The 18,358-nt window shown below is 33.4% G+C and overlaps 1 protein-coding gene across 5 annotated transcripts in view; it reads left to right on the top strand.

Annotated features, from left to right (window-relative positions):
- The window catches only part of LOC140445678 (uncharacterized), a 76,243-nt gene that overhangs the window by 13,085 nt on the left and 44,800 nt on the right, over positions 1–18,358 (top strand). For 4 of the 5 annotated variants that reach the window (XM_072537920.1, XM_072537923.1, XM_072537919.1 and 1 more), the window contains 4 exons: positions 4,565–4,879; positions 7,821–7,991; positions 10,366–10,642; positions 14,333–14,527. In XM_072537920.1, the coding sequence (XP_072394021.1) occupies positions 4,565–4,879; positions 7,821–7,991; positions 10,366–10,642; positions 14,333–14,527 (958 nt within the window). The remainder of the gene's footprint in view (positions 1–4,564; positions 4,880–7,820; positions 7,992–10,365; positions 10,643–14,332; positions 14,528–18,358) is intronic. The other variant, XM_072537922.1, reaches the window with a different exon arrangement.

The following is an 18,358-nucleotide window of genomic DNA, read 5'->3' as shown; positions in this document are numbered from 1 at the left end:
CTCTCTCTGTCTCAACAGGTCAAGTCGGGTGCAGCATTTTTGTGATTCTCTTTTTTAGTTTAGCGACTTCGTTGGTATTTTCTAGTTTGCCAGTTGATTCTATTTGAACAATAGTAAAGTAGTGAGTACATACTGATTAAAATGGATAGTAGTGATAGCGATTGTAGTGACGTAAATGTTGGAACTGCTGCTAAAAAAAGAAGAAAAACAGGCCGTGTTCGTGACGTTATGAAACTTCTGAGAGCCACCACTCATGAGTTAGGGTCAGATTGCAAGTGCCACCGTTTTCTTTGTTTTGATTGCCAATTCAATGAACTTGCTAACTACGCCGATCAAAATCGGTATTTAGGTAATCTGATAACCGTTCTCCCAGTTATACGTCGACGAATTCGAGTGGGTATAAGGACACCTAATCTTGCTTCTTATTTTGGAGGGCAAAATAAAAATTACACAGTTTTTCGGTTCCTTCATTATCTAGTTCAGACAGAAGGAGGACCGTTTGAGTTTGTGAAAGTAATTTTTCCTATCTAGAGTGTGACCGGGGCATGAGTTTAATTAATGACGGATTGGAGAGAAGCCCTCCGCAACAGCAGAGTGAAACCGAAACCGTTCCAAGTGGTGGACTGTGGGAAAGATATTAAATTTCTGAATTGGACTAAGCATTTCTCCAATAAGTATCCTAAGAAATGCCCAATTCCTACGAGACCTATTCGAGTGTTGGAAATCAGGAAAAAGAGTCCTCAATTTATCTTTCACAAGAGTACCTATTCTGGGTTATTTGCAAACTCGGTGTTTGAATGCAAAGTTAAACGAAACCCGAAAAGAAATTTAAGGAGTTACTAGCCACAATCATCCCGAAGCTTTGTGCAACGGCCCACTCCCGGTCAAAGATGCTAAGTTACAAGATATTCTCCACTTGACCAAATATTTGGAAAACATAAACTCTAGACAGTTTTACACTGATTTACAAGGTACTGAACAGGAGGGAAGTTCGGAGGAAGAAACATTTTTTGACGTAGGAGCTTGAAGGTACTGGGAAAAAACGTTCATGGTCCATGTCGGCACACTCAATTTTTTGTATGATGTGTCGCAAATAAACTTTTTTTTGTCTTCTCTTGATTTTTCCTTTGTAAACATGTCGACGTACCACTGAAAAAAATTTACTGATTTATATGGTTGTGTTAAAACAATTTGTTTTAATTTGAAACATTAAATGTCGATTTCCAGGAAAACTGTTTTTGTGGACTGGAAGATTGTTTTCCCCTGACTCCTCATTTAGGTGACAAGGTATTAGAAAAGATTAAATAAAAATAAACCTATTCCCACACAAATGATGTAAATATAGGTTGCGCAAATGCTGGAGTCATTATGTATAGAAAGATTCGCCACTGAGATGAGACTCGAGCTGAATTTTGATAAAACCAAATATATGCCAGTAAATAGTAGCCGAGAAATGACCCAAATTACCATAATCATCAGTGTCATCACAGCTGGTTATGAACCAAAGCCTTTTTCAGAACAATTCTACGTTGGCTACTCTTCTTCAATGCTCTAACTCACAATAGATTTTAAATCGTCCTCTAAGTTGTCTTGATGCCTAAGTCTCTCTCTTCCTCTGGCTCGTTGTTCCATCGGCCCTCTTTGGTCAAAAACTTTTTTGACTGTTGCACTTTCCTCTCACTTATTATGTGCCCTATCCATGTAAGGCGTGGGACGTTAACGATTTCTATACAACTTAAATGTACAACGCCTGCGCCAGAAAACTTGCTCTATCATTCCTCCTCCTTGGTCCTTCTGTGTAACTGACGTTTCTGCTACATATATTTGTTTTTATTAGTGTTTTATAGACGGTAACATTCATTTTTCTGGGTAGTTGTGAGGCCATGTCTTCTCAAGCCATACTAACACTTATTGGCAAGTACTATTTTTTTCTTAGTTTCTTCTCTGACATTGTTATCTTTAGTTGACAGCGAGTATATGAGGGTGTCCTCACCTTCCACTTTTACATCGTCAATTATTATTCTTTAGGTGTCCGATTGATTAACTTGGTACAACACATATATTTGATCTTTTGGTCATTTATATTTAGTCCCATTCACTGTGTACATGCCCTTAACGACCGGAATGCATGAATCATCCTAATAGGGACAACAATACAAAGACGGAAATTAGGCGAAGAATCTATCTATAGTTGGGTATGAAAAATATAGACACTAATTTCTGAGAAATGATAACTATTATCATATATTTTTTTATACCTTAGGTATAGAGCCCCTTCCCATATCGGTTGGCCCAACGTTAGATTGATAAGAAAATTAAATTTCAGAGAACAAAAATAAAAGCGCAGCGTAAATTTGAGAAGTTTTAATGCATCGAACAACATTTTTGAATTTCCTAATTATAGAAAATATTTTATAACCTAATGATAACTATTGATTAAACAGAATAATAATAAATTTTAAAAAGCGCATAGAATATGTAATATTAACAAAAAAAAAGAAAGTTTACCACTGAGTTACATCTCCTTTATTTTTAATGACTATCACAATTCTTCGAGGCATAGTTTTTACCAAGTTCTGAAAAAATTCTAATGTAACCGAATCCCATATTTCATGCAATTTTTCCTTCAATTTGTTGACGAACCTGCCAGGGTGTTTTCTCAAAGCTTTTTTCATTTTGCGCCACAAAGTCTCGGGGAAAAGTCGGGACTGTTAGAAACCCATTCCAGAAGTGGTATGCCATGGTCTTCAATCCATTTTAAACTCTTTTTTGAGGTATGGCAACCTGCGCAGTCCTGTTGGAAGACAAAATCTTCCGTTGATGTCAAACGGTGTTCCATAATCGGTAAAAGAGATTCTTTCTAAAATATTCACATAAAATGTAACTTTCCCACACCTTCAGACGACGTGCTGCTCCAGATAATGACAGATGCAGGAAATTTGACTTTTCTCTTCAGACAGTCGGGTAGGAAAGCTTCATTTTTCCTGCGAATGACGCGACTCGTACTGTCTCCAACACACGCTTCATATCTGGACTCACCACTCCATTGTATTGAATCCTAATGCGACTGAGTCCATTCTTTATGCTCTTTTGACCATCTTAGTCTATTTTTCTTTTGTTTTAATGTTAAAAGTGGCTTTTTCTTAGCCTAAAATAAAGTGAAATTTATTCAAAACAATTCGTACCAATTTTTTCAACTATAAAACTTACTTTGTAAGTATTCACTAAGTCACTCCATAAAACGCTTAACTCCATATAATTTGCTTGTCGATTTTTCACTATAATGTGTCTTAATGCCCTTCGATGTACCTCGGTTATTTTACTTTTTCTTATACATATTTCTAGGTTTTGTGACGACCGAACCTGTAGTTTTGTATCTTCTGACTACAGCGTGACAATTGCAACATATTCGCGATTTCCGAATTGGATTTTCCAGAATTAAAAAATCTAATAATGATTGAAAAATTTTTCTCATCGATAACTTTACGTCGATCCATTGTACAATCCACAAACGGCAAAAAGCTTTACAATACTACAAAATACATTGGACATTAACTGACAATATTATTGTTTTGATGTCATTTAGCTATTGTCAAATCCATAGCTATTATACCTCTGGATTTAACGTAATTATGAAAAAATCAACGTATGTTGACATAGCCAGGGTTTAGTGGCAATATTAATAAAAATGCCATATTAATTACTATGGGAACTTATAAAAACATGCAGAGTATAATTTGTTTATGGTAATCGACTTAACTGCAAATTCCATAGTTGGGCCAACCAATATGGGAAGGGGCTCATCCATGTAACGTAATTACCGCTTTCCTGGTTATCTATTCCTTCGTTCTACTGATTCCAAGTAATGCTTGAGTCTAATATTACGCCAATGTACTCACCAAATTCAGATTTATACCATCTAGGTTTAGAGGACCTATTCTTTCTAAATTCCTACTAGAGATTTTGGATAACACCATTGACAGTAAAAAAGATTTGTTCAATAGTTTGCTGTAGCAATAAAGATCAACATGTATAAAATAGTTTCTTTTGGTCCATATCAAAAACTAGAGCTAAAGGAAAAATTCTATTTTTGGAATCAGGTTGTTCAAAATATTTAAAAACTGCTCTTCTTGATGCAAGAAAATTAATTTATTTTTATTGAGCTGTGTGATTTTTATTTAATATAATTTAAGGGTTTTTTTGTATTGTTATCCCCGAATAAAGAGAGTATATATACTTGTGTTATAGGTCTTCTAAACAATTAACTACAATTTGTTTTAAGTATTCAGTGTATGTACTACAATACTTATCGATTTCTAATAATATTCTGTCAAAATGGCGAATATTCGGTATTCTATTTTGTTTTTAACCGGCTCAATGTATACAGAATCGGGCTTCAACCCGCTCAGTATAATCCTGATTAGTGCCTTACAAAAAGACAATATCGGCATTACAATTAATCGGTAATTGAAAATTGTTCAGTGTGTGTTAAAAAGGTTTTATGATTATAATAAATTCTACGCATCAAAGCAATGACACATATTTTATAAATCTTATATTGCAGGAAAACGAGCAGCAACGAGTACTCGGCTTGAAGGCATTCTTAAAGAACAACAAATATGGAAATGTCTTTGAATTATCGTACTCGGGTGGCATCGAGAAGTGGTATTGTAATATATGCGAGTGTCCCGTTATGGGACGTATTTTTCAACATGAGACGGGTCGAAGACACATGCAAAATTTGGTTTTGAACTCTAATAGCGCCGAAGATGAGAATAAAACTCCCGTTGTCGAAGAAGAACGGGAGACCGTCGAGGTAGCACCAGGAGAACCTTTGCCTCCAGGTTTTGATGAAACTGATAGAATAGCACAAATTCAGGTAATTTTAATTTAATAATCGGTCCTTCTAACAAAATTTTTAAATTAAACTTGATATTAAGACTATTTTTGTTGTTTGATCAAAGATTATATCGAGCATTTAGCAAAATCGAAGGAACTTTTAAATATTGTGTTTTTGTAATAAGTTATAATTTACCAAAAATTAGTAGTTTTTAAGTTTTGTGGAGGTTCATATATGTACCACTGGACGTTCCCGGAAAAAAGTTGTAAAAGTTTGGTGGTACAGCTGGTTCCTAAAAAAACTGATACGACTCTTAGTAAGATTTGATCATTTTGAGCAGTGTATGTTATTGGTCTGATATATTATATTTATTATGACAGACAAATAGTAAAATAAACAAACAAGTGATTACATATATGTTAATTTATAAATTGCAATAATTATTAAGGTCTAAATTTTGATATTATTTTGAATTCTTGCATTTTATAAAGAGTATATAAATTATAGTTTAAACATAAAATAGGGTTGTTGCTATTATTTTTATCATTATTAAGGAATAAATCAAACGACTTAACTCAACAATATATTAAAGCAAGAATTGTAACCAAATTAAAAGATAACTGGGTACTATTAGAGGCAGCAAAACATTTTAACATAAGCAGAACCACAATTTTTTCTATTAATAAAAAAGGGAGGGAACGAGAAACTCTTGGAAGAAAGCGAGGATCTGGAAGACCAAAAATATCTACCGCTCATGAAGATCGTACGGTTTGGATACGTTCTTTGGAGAGTTTCTTGTTCTCTCCATCTTTTATTGATATTAAAAACTGTTCTGTTTACGTTAAAATGGTTCGCTACGTCTAATTTCGTTACAATTCTTGCTTTTAGTTCTTTGCTAGCAAGTGGAGTCATTTTTTGAGGTTGAACAGGATAAGTTATCTGACAAATTTTAAGATTTGGCAGTGACAATATGTAAAAGTATTTATCCTTCAAAATACACTGCTCAATTTTCTACAAAATACGCTTTAAGAGTCGTATCAGTTTTTTAGGAATATTTATACCACTTACAAAATACCTGTATTATATGTATACCATGTATTATTATTAAATTATTATATTGTTTAAAGCAATATAAAGATTTACTGTCCTAAATATGGATTAAACAATTTTAGCAACTATGTAAGTTATAAGGTACGAACCTAAAGTAAATCAAATGACTTAAAATCTAATAAATAATAGAAATTTTTGTAAGTATTCAGCTAAGAAACTTAATTTCAATCAGAATAATCATGAAAAGGCGCAAAACACTCAAGACATAATGACGTCACAGAACGAATGCTACGCTAAGAACGTTGAGATGTTGCATATGTTTAGTACTACAATCACAACATCTTCTCGTATTTCCTTTTATAGGTGTATGTTTTTCCACATGGCGTAACCTTTTTGCGTTAAAAAAAGACATCTAGCTTCCGAATTATCCTTTTTCTTTGCTCGACCAAGTCGAATTGATAGACCAGGTTGATCCAAGTGCCTGGATAATCGTTTCGTAAAACAATAATATTTAAAACTCCATTTGAATTTTTGCTCCTCATTTTATACAAATTAGCTCTAACTGATAATACAGGCAAAAATATTCTAAACAAAGTAAATACTTAAAAAGATTCGCAGAAAACGAAAGGTTTTCTGCGAATTCCAATAATCGTTTAGAGGTGTAAGTTGGTTGAATGTAATGTATATAATCGGTCCTCTCTTCTTACAGTTAGGTGTCGAGGTGTCCTGTTCAATGTTTCTTAATTTTCTTCTTACATTATATGTCGCAATGTTAAGGTTTTTGGGTATATGTAATGGAAGGAATTTTTCTGATTTACAAAGTTCTGCTTTTGTCATATCCTCCCTTGCCGAATCTTAGTTTCTTAGAACCATTGTTATTAACTTTTTGTTTGTCATTCCTCGACATAATTGTCTTCTTCTTTTTTTTATGTAGAAATCTGTCTGTTTTAAATGTGCCTCCAGTAAGTTGTCGTTCCATCGTTTTCGTGGTCTTCCTACTGATCGTTTTCCTATTGGGCAGCCGTCTCTTGCCGTCTTTACTACTCTATTTGTTGTCATTCGGCTTATATGATCGTTCCATTCTACTCTTCTATTTCTTACCCAGTTCTTGATGTTCTCCACCTTACATCTACGTCGTATATCTGTACTTCTAGCTCTGTCCCATAATGTCTTCCTATTGGGGGTGTTTTCATCTCTGCTGTTTCTAACATTGTTTTTGTCCTCTGTGTCAGGTCGTGTTTCTGCCGCGTATGTCATTATTGGTCTGATGACTGTTTTGTAAATTCTGCCCTTCATTTCTTTCCCGATATTTTTATTTCTCCATATTGTTTCGTTTAGGCAGCCTGTGGCTCTGTTTGCTCTATTTTCTTGATTTTCCACTTCAGTTTCACTGCCTGGGGTGATTGCGGGGTGGATTGAGTAGCTCTGCAGTTACCACAGCCGGTCCCAAGCCTGGATAAAATTTGGAGGCTGATTAGCAAGGTTAGCAACCTACCAATCGTAAAAACAAATACTGTTCAAAGAAACAATGTACATAATAGTCATAATAATAAATAAATAGTAATTTTTAATTGGTATGGTTATAGTAGAGGCTATTACTTGCATACCACTATTTCATCAATAGCCCCTACCTTCGTCGATCTGATATTTTTCTAATTAAATCAAATAATGAAATATATTCTTTATTTAATATTTCGGCTTCCGAATTCGAAGAAATTTTCAAGATATAATAGTTTTTACATAATTATATAATTGTTTTGATGTGCGATTTATATGATAACATAATAATTGAAACAAATTGGTCACAATACTCCAGTTTAGATTTTTTCTTTATTGTTTTTTATGCTGTTTCCTACATTTTATATTACTTCCCAAGCAATACAAGGTTTATGCAATATTTTTGTTGAAATAGTTTGTTGTAATATTTTAGGAACGCATTGATGGATTTAAAGTGGGACCACTAGTAGCTCTAGAATATCTCTTTGAACTACAGGATGATGATGCCAGTAAAGAGCCGTTGTATTTGTGCCTATTGTGCGATAAAAGAGGCGACCCACGAACTATCTTAATTCATTTGTCCAGCTATAATCATATTTCTCAGGTAAAATATTGTATCAATTCTATATAATTTTTTAACTAGGATAAATCTGTACCATCTGTGTCGATAAATAAAAAAAAAATATAAACTTTTCAGTACGGCAATTTTAAACATTTCAATAGTTTTGAAAAAAAAATTTAAGTTTAATTTCGTTTTCATAGAAATTGGTAGATAATCATGCAACGAATGACGTACATAATTATGAGCTGTGAGTATATCACTTACGCTTAAAAAAATCTAACTTACCCACTTATTCATGCCAAATTTCTGTGTTCTTATTGAGTTACCGACTTATTGTACTTACTGTACATAAATTCCAGGACAAAAAATGAAACATTTTTTTATACTTTATTTCTTTATAACACGCAACATCAACTTTAATTGGAAAAGGAAACTAAAGAACTACTGATTATCTGCATCAAACTCTTCCAAATCGCGGTCAAAGTCTTCCATATCTGTAGTGGGCAAATTTTGGTAAAAATTATGGATAACTTCATCGATGAGCGGAAAAAGATCAAGTAGGTCTTTCTTTTTCTCCTTACTAGTTGGCAGAAGCTTGTCTGTGATTTGGGGCAATGTGCTTGGTACAACGTGTTTTCCTCTTCTTTGGAAAATTACAGATTTAAAAGGAATGAAGTCGTCTAAACTATGCTTTCACTATTCCAATATTACTATTATATTGGAACCACTGCACTGGAACTGCCACAGAAACTTCTCCATCGGTTTTAACTTTTTTAATGATTAATGCTCCTTTTCCTGGACTGCTGAAATCCAAGAAATCTTCTTGTTTCTTTACCACTACTTTGAATAATTGCTTCCTTTTGCAGAATCTGCTGATACACCAGTCATTAGGGTGATTGATCTTAATGTGTGTTCTCATCGTTTCTTTCTTTCGAAGAACCAACAAATTCAAAAGCGATTTGTTGGTTCTTATTTTGGCCTCCGCAAGTATCTGAGTAGAAAGTTACCTCTTTCACATCATGAAGTTCCGATAAAAGGTGGTAAATACAAGAAGCTATCTGATTGCCACCTCTTCCAGCAGTTGATTGGTCCCACATGAAATATGTAACTTCATTTGTTGCTAAATCGTGAACGGTAAGGTTAAACGTCCACATTTGACGATTATAAAAGACAGTGTTCCCTGTTAAAAAGAGGGTTGGAAAGCACTGTTAAAGATCACAAGTGTATGCTCTTTTTTTAGTGTCTGAAGACGCAACCTCCTTATCCACCTGTTTTGCCTTGTAAGCATCGTCTGCTCAAATTCTCTTTCTCTTCTCCCTCCTCAAGAACTTTTAATTTTGTTTCGAAAATATCACATTTAGAACAAGTGTATGCCATTTAGGTTTTTCAAATTCAAATACCTAATAGTCGTTAAAATACCGGCTCGCATGTTAACTGCATAACCTTAAAACAAAAACTGACGGACTAGTCTTGAATATCTAGTTACTCTCCATTTACATGTAAAACCTCTACCACAGTATATTGCTTTAAAGCAATATACTGTGCCTCTACTGTTTTGTTATGTTGATAAACATAGGTCATGGTCAAGTTAAGATACATTATTTCAAACAAATATATTCACCTGACGAAATTGAAAGATAACTATTTCAAGATTGAGATATCTTGTTTTTACGAAAATTTGACTTATCCACTTATTCACGGATGATACAGAAATATATATGATAAATATATTAAATTTTTCATTTGCCGAATATATAAAATCTCTTTATTGGAGACATGTTTTTGCAATAAATGACGTAATAATACACTGGCTTCAAGTCTAGTTATTTCAATATAACAGTATGGCCCAGTGAACTGTAGAATTTAACTCGTCTTGGATAATCCGTTTAAGAAAGCTCATAAAAACATTGTAAATTGTGCGAAAGAGCGTAAAATTTATTTCCAAAGATTTGAAAAGTATCACTAAGACAAGTTCCTTTGTTGGACCCTCCGGAATTGATTTTGTTGGAACTTTATCAAATGCTTACAATATCTTCATCGGTACGTTCAGATCTTTGCTCACATCCAGTTTTTTGAGCAATGCTACTACTTCCTAAATAACTACACATAATTTTTCAACTAAAAGCATAGCTATTGCCTACTAGATCGAGGCCAAGTAAGTCAACTGTCACTTTTGATAAACATAACTCGCCGAATAACTTTTTATTTTTGGTTATACTTTCCGCACAATTTTTTAAAATAATCTTTACGATTTCCGGAGTGCAAATCGAAATGACAAACAAAAATTATAAAATAAGTCTAAAGTAAATGTTCAAAATTATAAAATATAGTTTTCATTACAATCGATTGTGGCTTAATCCCATAATAACATAATATTTAACAGGGAAATGTTATTTTAATTTGCTTTCTGTTGCAGTATTTGCAAAAACATTTTCCGACCAGCTGGCGGCTCCTTGCTCCTTACAATACCAAACAATACAAACGAAATTGGCAAAATGCCTTACATAAAGTCTCGGAAGGAATAGAGAAAAAATTTGGACGCCTCAAGCCTTTTCCCATCGAGAAAGATAAATTTGACAAAGATAGAATGCATTATCTCCAGCTTGTTGTCAAAGGACCTCATTTTTCTGAACGTAGTGGCTATACATTTGAAGAATTGATCGTACATGATGAGCTAATCAAAACTCACGAAGGTAAGTAGTAATTGTTGGTCGAATTACTAAAAAATCATTATTATATCATCATCATCGGCGTAGCTATCCTCAGTTTTCAGGGAGGGCCTGGCCCCAGTGTACAGTGGATTAAATTTTTTTTTATTTGCCGTGCAATGAACAAATAAATAGAAAAAATGCGTTGTAATAGTATACTGGTTTTATTTTTTTAATATACCTAATACATATAATATACACTGCGATAAATATTTACAAAAACAAAATATTACTTACAAGAGAAACATTGTACTCTGTTCACTAAAAGAATTTACAACACTCTCCAAATCTATGTCTATATATTTTTCTATATACAACAAAGCAAAATCGGAATGTCTATCTTGAGTCATTGTCGCTCTCAACCAGTTAAAAATCAGCCTCATGGCAGAAAAAGGCCTCTCGCACGTTGCGCTTGAAATAGGCAAAACAATCGATACTTTAAGGAGTTGATATAGGTTGTGATATGCTTTTTCTGAGTCAATTAAGTTTTTTTATATATTCATGACAAATAGTTTCGTTAGATTGTTAAATACAATTTTTTAAAACGGTCATTTCTGCTCCTAAAGCAAAAGTGTTGATATTTAAAATTTTGCGATATTGTTCAATGAATTTCTGTGAACCCTAAAAATCTAACTAAAAGAAATGATCTACTGAATTGGCAAGCGCCATACTTTCTGGTGAGAACCTTTTGTTCAGAAATTCTCTTACAGTATCAATAATTCGGTAAAAAATGTTTGCCCTCCAGTACTCCATGACTCCTACGTTAGCTCTGGAGCATGTAGCGTCTATCAAACCCAATCCTACGGTTGTTTTGGTGACGAAGTCAACGAGCTTGCTACTGGCTTGCTTCTACCATCTGCAAGTCGCTAAGATTAAACTCTTTCAAATTTTTGTAGATTAAAGTGAATATATCCGTGGCCGATCTGTCTTCTGAGCAGTCAAGAAATGCAAGGAATCTTTCACGAATTTCTAGATCTTTCGATGCATAGTGAACACATAAAGACAATTGTTCGTTTTAGAAAGAACGAGCTTCATCACACATGATTGAAAAAGTTCCGGATTGTCTAATATCGTCAAGTATATTTCTTAAAGACGCCCGTGACAAGGCAATAATTTCATTTTGTATTTGGGGACTGGTATAGTTTTTATGCGAATTATGTAGAATGTCAAAGTCCTTGTTATACTTTGCTATTAGGGCACATATTTCTTTAAAGTTTCCTTTATATAATGAAGTTTCGCTTTCGTCATGACCTCTGAAAGCCATGCCTTGACGAGCCATTGTTAAGCTTATATCTGCCAACATTCTCAAGTAATTCCTATTTTTCTCTATCTGGGTGCTATATGCTTGTGAAAGATGAGATAAAACATTTCAGCTTTTTATTGTCTTTTATAGTTTTGCCATTTACTGAAACTTTCAATGTGATGCACCATGTTTTTTTAATTGTTTGCCAGTTTTTTTTCCAATTACGGAATCGCATGATTCTAAAAGCTTCTTCATCCATAGCAGCTCCAAAATGACGACAAGCATAGCACGAAATTGAATCTGTTTTGACGCTGTATTCCAACCAATCAAAATCTTTATAATATTTTGAGCTGAATTACCTTTTTTTTACTACCAAACATAGTTTGCTGAAAACTTTTAAGAATTGGTTGCGATGCGTTTTCTCCTAGTTGGTTCCAAGTCAGAAGCATCTATTTTCACTTGGTGCATGGTTGATTTTGGTTGAATATTCTGATCCAGATTCTTGCTTGTACCGGGCTGCTGTTCAAACTGACTATTCTCATCATCTTCCAGTGTAGTTGGTTTTCAAAAGACGTTTGTCTTTTGAAAAATTTTCTTATGTCCATTACCTGCAACAAAAAGAAATTGAAAGACTAACGATAATTGCTTACAAAATTTTTTAAATGGAATAACATTTTTTTTTTCTCAATTTTTAAAACGATCACATACTCCTCCATACTATTGTATGTACATAATATGGTGGAGTCAAAAAGTTTAAAATCATCGAAATGATGTTAACCTTAACATTTCCGTTTATACCATTCTCTCTCCTGTTGCCGACAAGAATATAGTTTCGACCAATTTTTAAATAATTTTAAACTGTTTGTCCTTGTTTAGTGTAGTGTTTGTACAGTTTTATGTTTTATGTTATGTTTATTACATTCTGCACTTGTTGGATAGCTCTAAATTGACGAAATGCCCTTAGGATGCTTTAGATAGCGAAAGTACTTGGGCAAGATTAAATTAAGAAAAGTGTGCTCTATATCTGCCTTTCATTTTATCAAAGTTCATTTATTCGAGCATTCAACCTTATATAAAAATAAAAAGTTTTTAATCGAAAGTACTACACTCAAATATCAACAGCAGCCACATTTGCCAGTATTTCCATGTTTTCTCTATTAACTACAATGTTATATAAAACTGAACAACCTGTTAGGTATTGTTCTTTGAACAAAAGGTAACTTACATCTCATTCCACATGTTAAAATGGTAAATCTCTTTAAAATACCAAAAGCTCTGTCATTCACAAGTCCTGACGCAATTTTTAATAGATTATACAGCACTTCGAACTGCTGTCTGAAGATTCTACAATGGTAGTTGAGAACTGGATATCCACTATTTCCTAATAATTCATGGTTCATAAATTCCCTATTTTATATACCCATAATGTGTAAAAGTATTTAACAACTCCTAAAATAGCTACTTCTAATAATTGCACTTCCATATTGTATGACGAGTATTATGGGTTATTGTACCTATTCTTTAAATGAGAAAATAATTAAATTCAATGTTTTACTTTTTTCCATGCTCTTATTTTAATTTTTATTATAGGATTCTATAATAGGTAACCAATGCAATTTATAGTGTATAGATTATTTTTATATATACAAAAATATTTAATGTGATTCGTCAAAATAAAAGAATAAAATCTGTGTTTGCAATAACTCTATTGACGACATACGCATTAGGGAAGGTTTCAAACTTTCAAGTAGTGTCAATGCCTTCTGTGTTTTATGACACAATAGTGTTGAAACACTGAGTTGATACAATAAGCTGCGCCAGTGTTGCTCTATCAACACCCAAAAATTTAGTGTGTTATCCATGGTTGTTACTACTCTATCGATTACCGCTCGCCGTTTTATTGTTTGCTGTAGACTGTCTAACCACACACGTCAAAGTATCTAACTGAAACTGACAGATCTTTGAACCTTGAATCTATGTTGGTGAAACACGAAACGCGCAGGATTGTATTCCGACGGCTATATTATAGGCGATTGATACGTTGGTTTTTTTTATTGTTTCTTGTTTACATTATTGTAAGAATTTGCAATTTTTTCTATTAGAATATTTCAAGGGGGCAGGCCCACCCTGGTCCCCTCCTAGGCTACGCCAATGATCATCATTCTCTTTGTCTGTATCCCTATGCGGGGTACGCTTCTCGAATTACATTTCTCCATAAGTGTCTATCTTGGGTCATATCATTATTAATTATTACTGAAATATTTTTAAACAATTTTAAAATTAGTATAGTATTGCTCCCTCGATAATTTTCTTTAACTCGGGATGAAATAACGATGCATCTTTGTTATTTGCTAACATAATTTTATATTACATAATTACATAGTTGTAAATTTATTTTATGTTTTTAATACATTTATCTTTATAAATTTCAGGCGAAGAACGAAGTTATGAATCTTCCATTACTAATAATTGGGGCAGCGCATCTTTCATTGAGAAACCGTTTAAAAAACGAAGTCCATCACCCCCTGTAGTTGAGACGCCTTCTAAGAGAAGTAAGAAAAAACAAGAGCCAGCTTTTATACAAGATAAAAATACTGCTCCTTCCCAAGCTAAAAAATTAGTTTCGGGTAATTTAATAAATATACAATATTCCACAATATTACTGACATTAAGTGAGGAATAATGTAACAAAATTAAAACATATATATACTGGGTGTTTCAAAAAGGTATGTCATAAATTAAATCACGCATTCCGGGGACAAAAATAAATTGATTGAATCCAACTTACCTTAGTACAAAAAAAGTGTACACAAAAAAAGTTACAGCCCTTTGAAGTTACAAAATAAAAATTGTTTTTTTGTATTATCTCCTAAACTACTTGACATTTTGTAATAAAAATGGACACGTTACTTTATTGTTCTAACAGCATATTTCATACAAAAGAAACAACAAAATCTAAGCGCACAGAAAAATTTTAAGGGTGGTGTGCAGCCCTAAATCCCCCCAAACTTTTGAGTATGTTCAAATCAAATGAATTTTGTGGCGTCATTAGTTTAACACATTATTTTTAAAATTTTTTTGCCCCTTATCACTTTTTTCAAAAAACAGATTTTATTGAGTTACGGCCCTTTTCATTAACCTTATTAATAAAATCATGTGCAACTAAATAAATGGCTTAAATGAATTAACAAGTACAAAAAATGTCTATAACCTCTATAAATATGATATTACAATAAATGTTTAAAATAACCCCCATTTTCTTCAATACACATTATGTATCGTTTTAATAAGGAAAACCGAATGCGCTGAAAAGTCATATTTTTCTGACGAAATTGATTTGCAGCTTCAATTATTCTAACCCTCAATTGTTGTTCGTCCTCTATTGTTACAGAATACACTTTCTCTTTCATAAACCCCCAAAAGCAAAAGTCCATGGAGTTAAGACCTGGACTTCTGGGTGGCCAAGAAATAGGTGCGTCACGACCCCTTCCAATCCACCGACCAGGATACTGCTTGCAAAGGTATTCCCGGACTTCATTACTGTAATGCGGTGGAGCGCCATCTTGTAGAAACCACATATTTTGCCTTATTGCAATATTCACTTCTTCCAAATACTCTTGTAAATCGTTTGCCAAGAACTGCAACTAATTATCACCATTTAAATTGTTGGGAAGAAACACTGGGCCTATTAGATTGTTATCCACAATTCCCGCCGAAACATTAACTTTGAAAGTCCTTTGGTGATGAGTCGTTTTTTTGGCGTGAGGATTTTCGTCAGCCCAAAGGTGCTCGTTATGATGGTTTATTATTCCATTTCTACTGAAGGTAGCCTCGTCGGTAAACAAAATATTTCTAATAAAATTAACATTTCGAGTGTTTTCTATTAACAACCAATCGCAAAATCCAATCCTTTTAGGATAATAATAACTCTTAAACCGTTGTTAAGTGATAGTGTTTAAGCAGCTGATTCTTCAAACGCCTCCAAACCCTTACGTGAGGAGCATTTAGTTGAGTAGCTATTACCCTTGTACTTGTTCCAGGGACTTCTTCAATGATTTCTAAAATGTCTTCATCAGTTGCCAGTATTGCCAGCAACTTGCGGTTGGAATGTACACGTTTCCCGTAAACGACAGTCAATGGTCAGAAATAATCGTCTATCGGGTGTATTTCGATTGGGGTATTTTACTGCATAACGCCTTGCGGCTGCTGCACTATTTCCTTGACATTCACCTACGATATTCCCGATAGTTTATTGAAATCATAATTTAATCTGATCCAACTTACCCAAAGTTAAATGCATATCTGTCATTTCCTGAAATGCGTAGGCCATTGTAATATCAAAATTATCTTATTCACACAATAAATGATAGCTTCAAATTATTGACTATTATTGATAGAACTGTTTGTAATTATTGTTTCCGTAGAAACTATTTGTAATTTTATTTTCAACTAGGAAAAAACTAGTTTTTCGAAAAAGAGATGAGGCAAAAAAGTTTTAAAAATAGTGTGTTAAACTAATGATGCCACAAAATTCATTTGATTTGAACGTACTCAAAAGTTTGGGAGGATTTAGGGCTGCACACCCACCTTAAAATTTTTCTGTGCGCTTAGATTTTGTTGTTTCTTTTGTATGAAAAATGCTTTCAGAACAAGAAAGTAACATGTCTATTTTTATTACAAAATGTCACGTAGTTTAGGAGATAATCTATTTTGTAACTTCAAAGGGCTGTAACTTTTTTATGTATACTTTTGTACTAAGGTAAGTTGGATTCAATCAATTTATTTTTGTCCCCGGAATACGTGATTTAATTTATGACATGCCTTTTGAAACACCCCGTACTGTATATATATATATATATATATATATATATATATATATATATATATATATATATATATATATATATATATATATATATGTAAAAGATAAAATCTTTTAGCGAAAGCCGCTATCGCTTTATTAAATTAAATGGCCTAGGAGGACAAATTCGTTAAACTTCCCGTGCTCGAATCGGTATCAATAAAGTGTTATGATCATTTCGGCCTATCCCAGCCTCATCAGACACTTGGGCTGATACAAATTCAAACTCGGAAAATCCAACGAATGTCTCCCAAAACTTCACTACAACAGTAGTTAGCTTAATAAAATATATATATATATATATATATATATATATATATATATATATATATATATATATATTTTATATGTCGGGAATATAACAAGAGTGCATATGTATGCTTCATAGACTTTAGGAAGGCCTTTGACCGAGTGCAGCATATGAAGTTAATAGATGAATTAAAAAACATCAATTTAGACAAAAAAGACATTGAGTTTATTAAGGCTATATACTGGAACCAGAAAGCAGTAGTAAAGGTAAACGATATAGAAACAAATAATATACCGATTGCGAGAGGGGTTAGGCAAGGATGCGTCTTGTCTCCGACGCTTTTCAAAGTGTACTCACAGGTCATATTCAGAAAAGCCTTATGGGAAAGAAAAGAGGGAATAAGAATTGGTGGAGAAATCATAAACACCATGAGATTTGCAGATGACACGGTAATTATGGCTGAGAGTATAGAAGAACTACAAACTTTACTAGATGCAATAAATAGTGAATGCATTCAAATGGGACTTGACATCAACACAGATAAGACCAAATTTATGATAGTATCAAGGAGTCCAATAAATAATGAACAACTAACTCTTGGTGGACAGCAAATAGAGAGAGTGACAAAATATAAATATCTGGGAGCTTACATCAACACAGAATTAGATCCAGACCAAGAGATCCGGGTACGAATAGAAATGGCAAGGGCAGCGTTCTTAAAATTCAAACAATTGTTCTGTGACAAAAATCTGAATACTGCGCTGAGACTGAGGTTTGTTGAATGTTACATCTGGTCGCAACTATTGTACGGGGTAGAAACATGGACACTAAAAGCGCAAATAGTTAAAAAGATTGAAGCCTTTGAACTTTGGATATACCTGAGAATGTTAAGAATTCCATGGACTGCCAGGGTCACCAATGAGGAAGTGCTGAGAAGGATGGGTCGAGACAAAAAATTGTTGAGAACGATAAAAGTACGCAAGACTGCATACCTTGGACACATACTAAGAAATAATAAATATAGTCTTCTGCAGGTCATCATGCAGGGTAGAGTCGATAGCAAAAAGGGAATAGGTAGAAAGAGGAAGTCATGGCTGCGAAATATTCGAGACTGGACAAACATGACTGTAGACGAATTATTCCACGTTGCAAAAGACAGAGAAGCTTTTAAAAATGTGGTCGCCAACCTCCGTTAATGGGGACGGCATAGGAAGAAGAAGAAGAATATATATATATATATATATATATATATATATATATATATATATATATATATATATATATATATATATATATATAGTATCAGCAGTCGGTCTGTAGAAAATAAAACTCTATTTGTTTTATGTC

The sequence above is a fragment of the Diabrotica undecimpunctata genome, chromosome 7, assembly GCF_040954645.1.
Source record: "Diabrotica undecimpunctata isolate CICGRU chromosome 7, icDiaUnde3, whole genome shotgun sequence".
In the NCBI taxonomy this organism is placed as follows: domain Eukaryota; kingdom Metazoa; phylum Arthropoda; class Insecta; order Coleoptera; family Chrysomelidae; genus Diabrotica; species Diabrotica undecimpunctata.
Note: the sequence above shows the minus strand (reverse complement) of the source record. Positions and strands in the feature narration are given on the sequence as shown.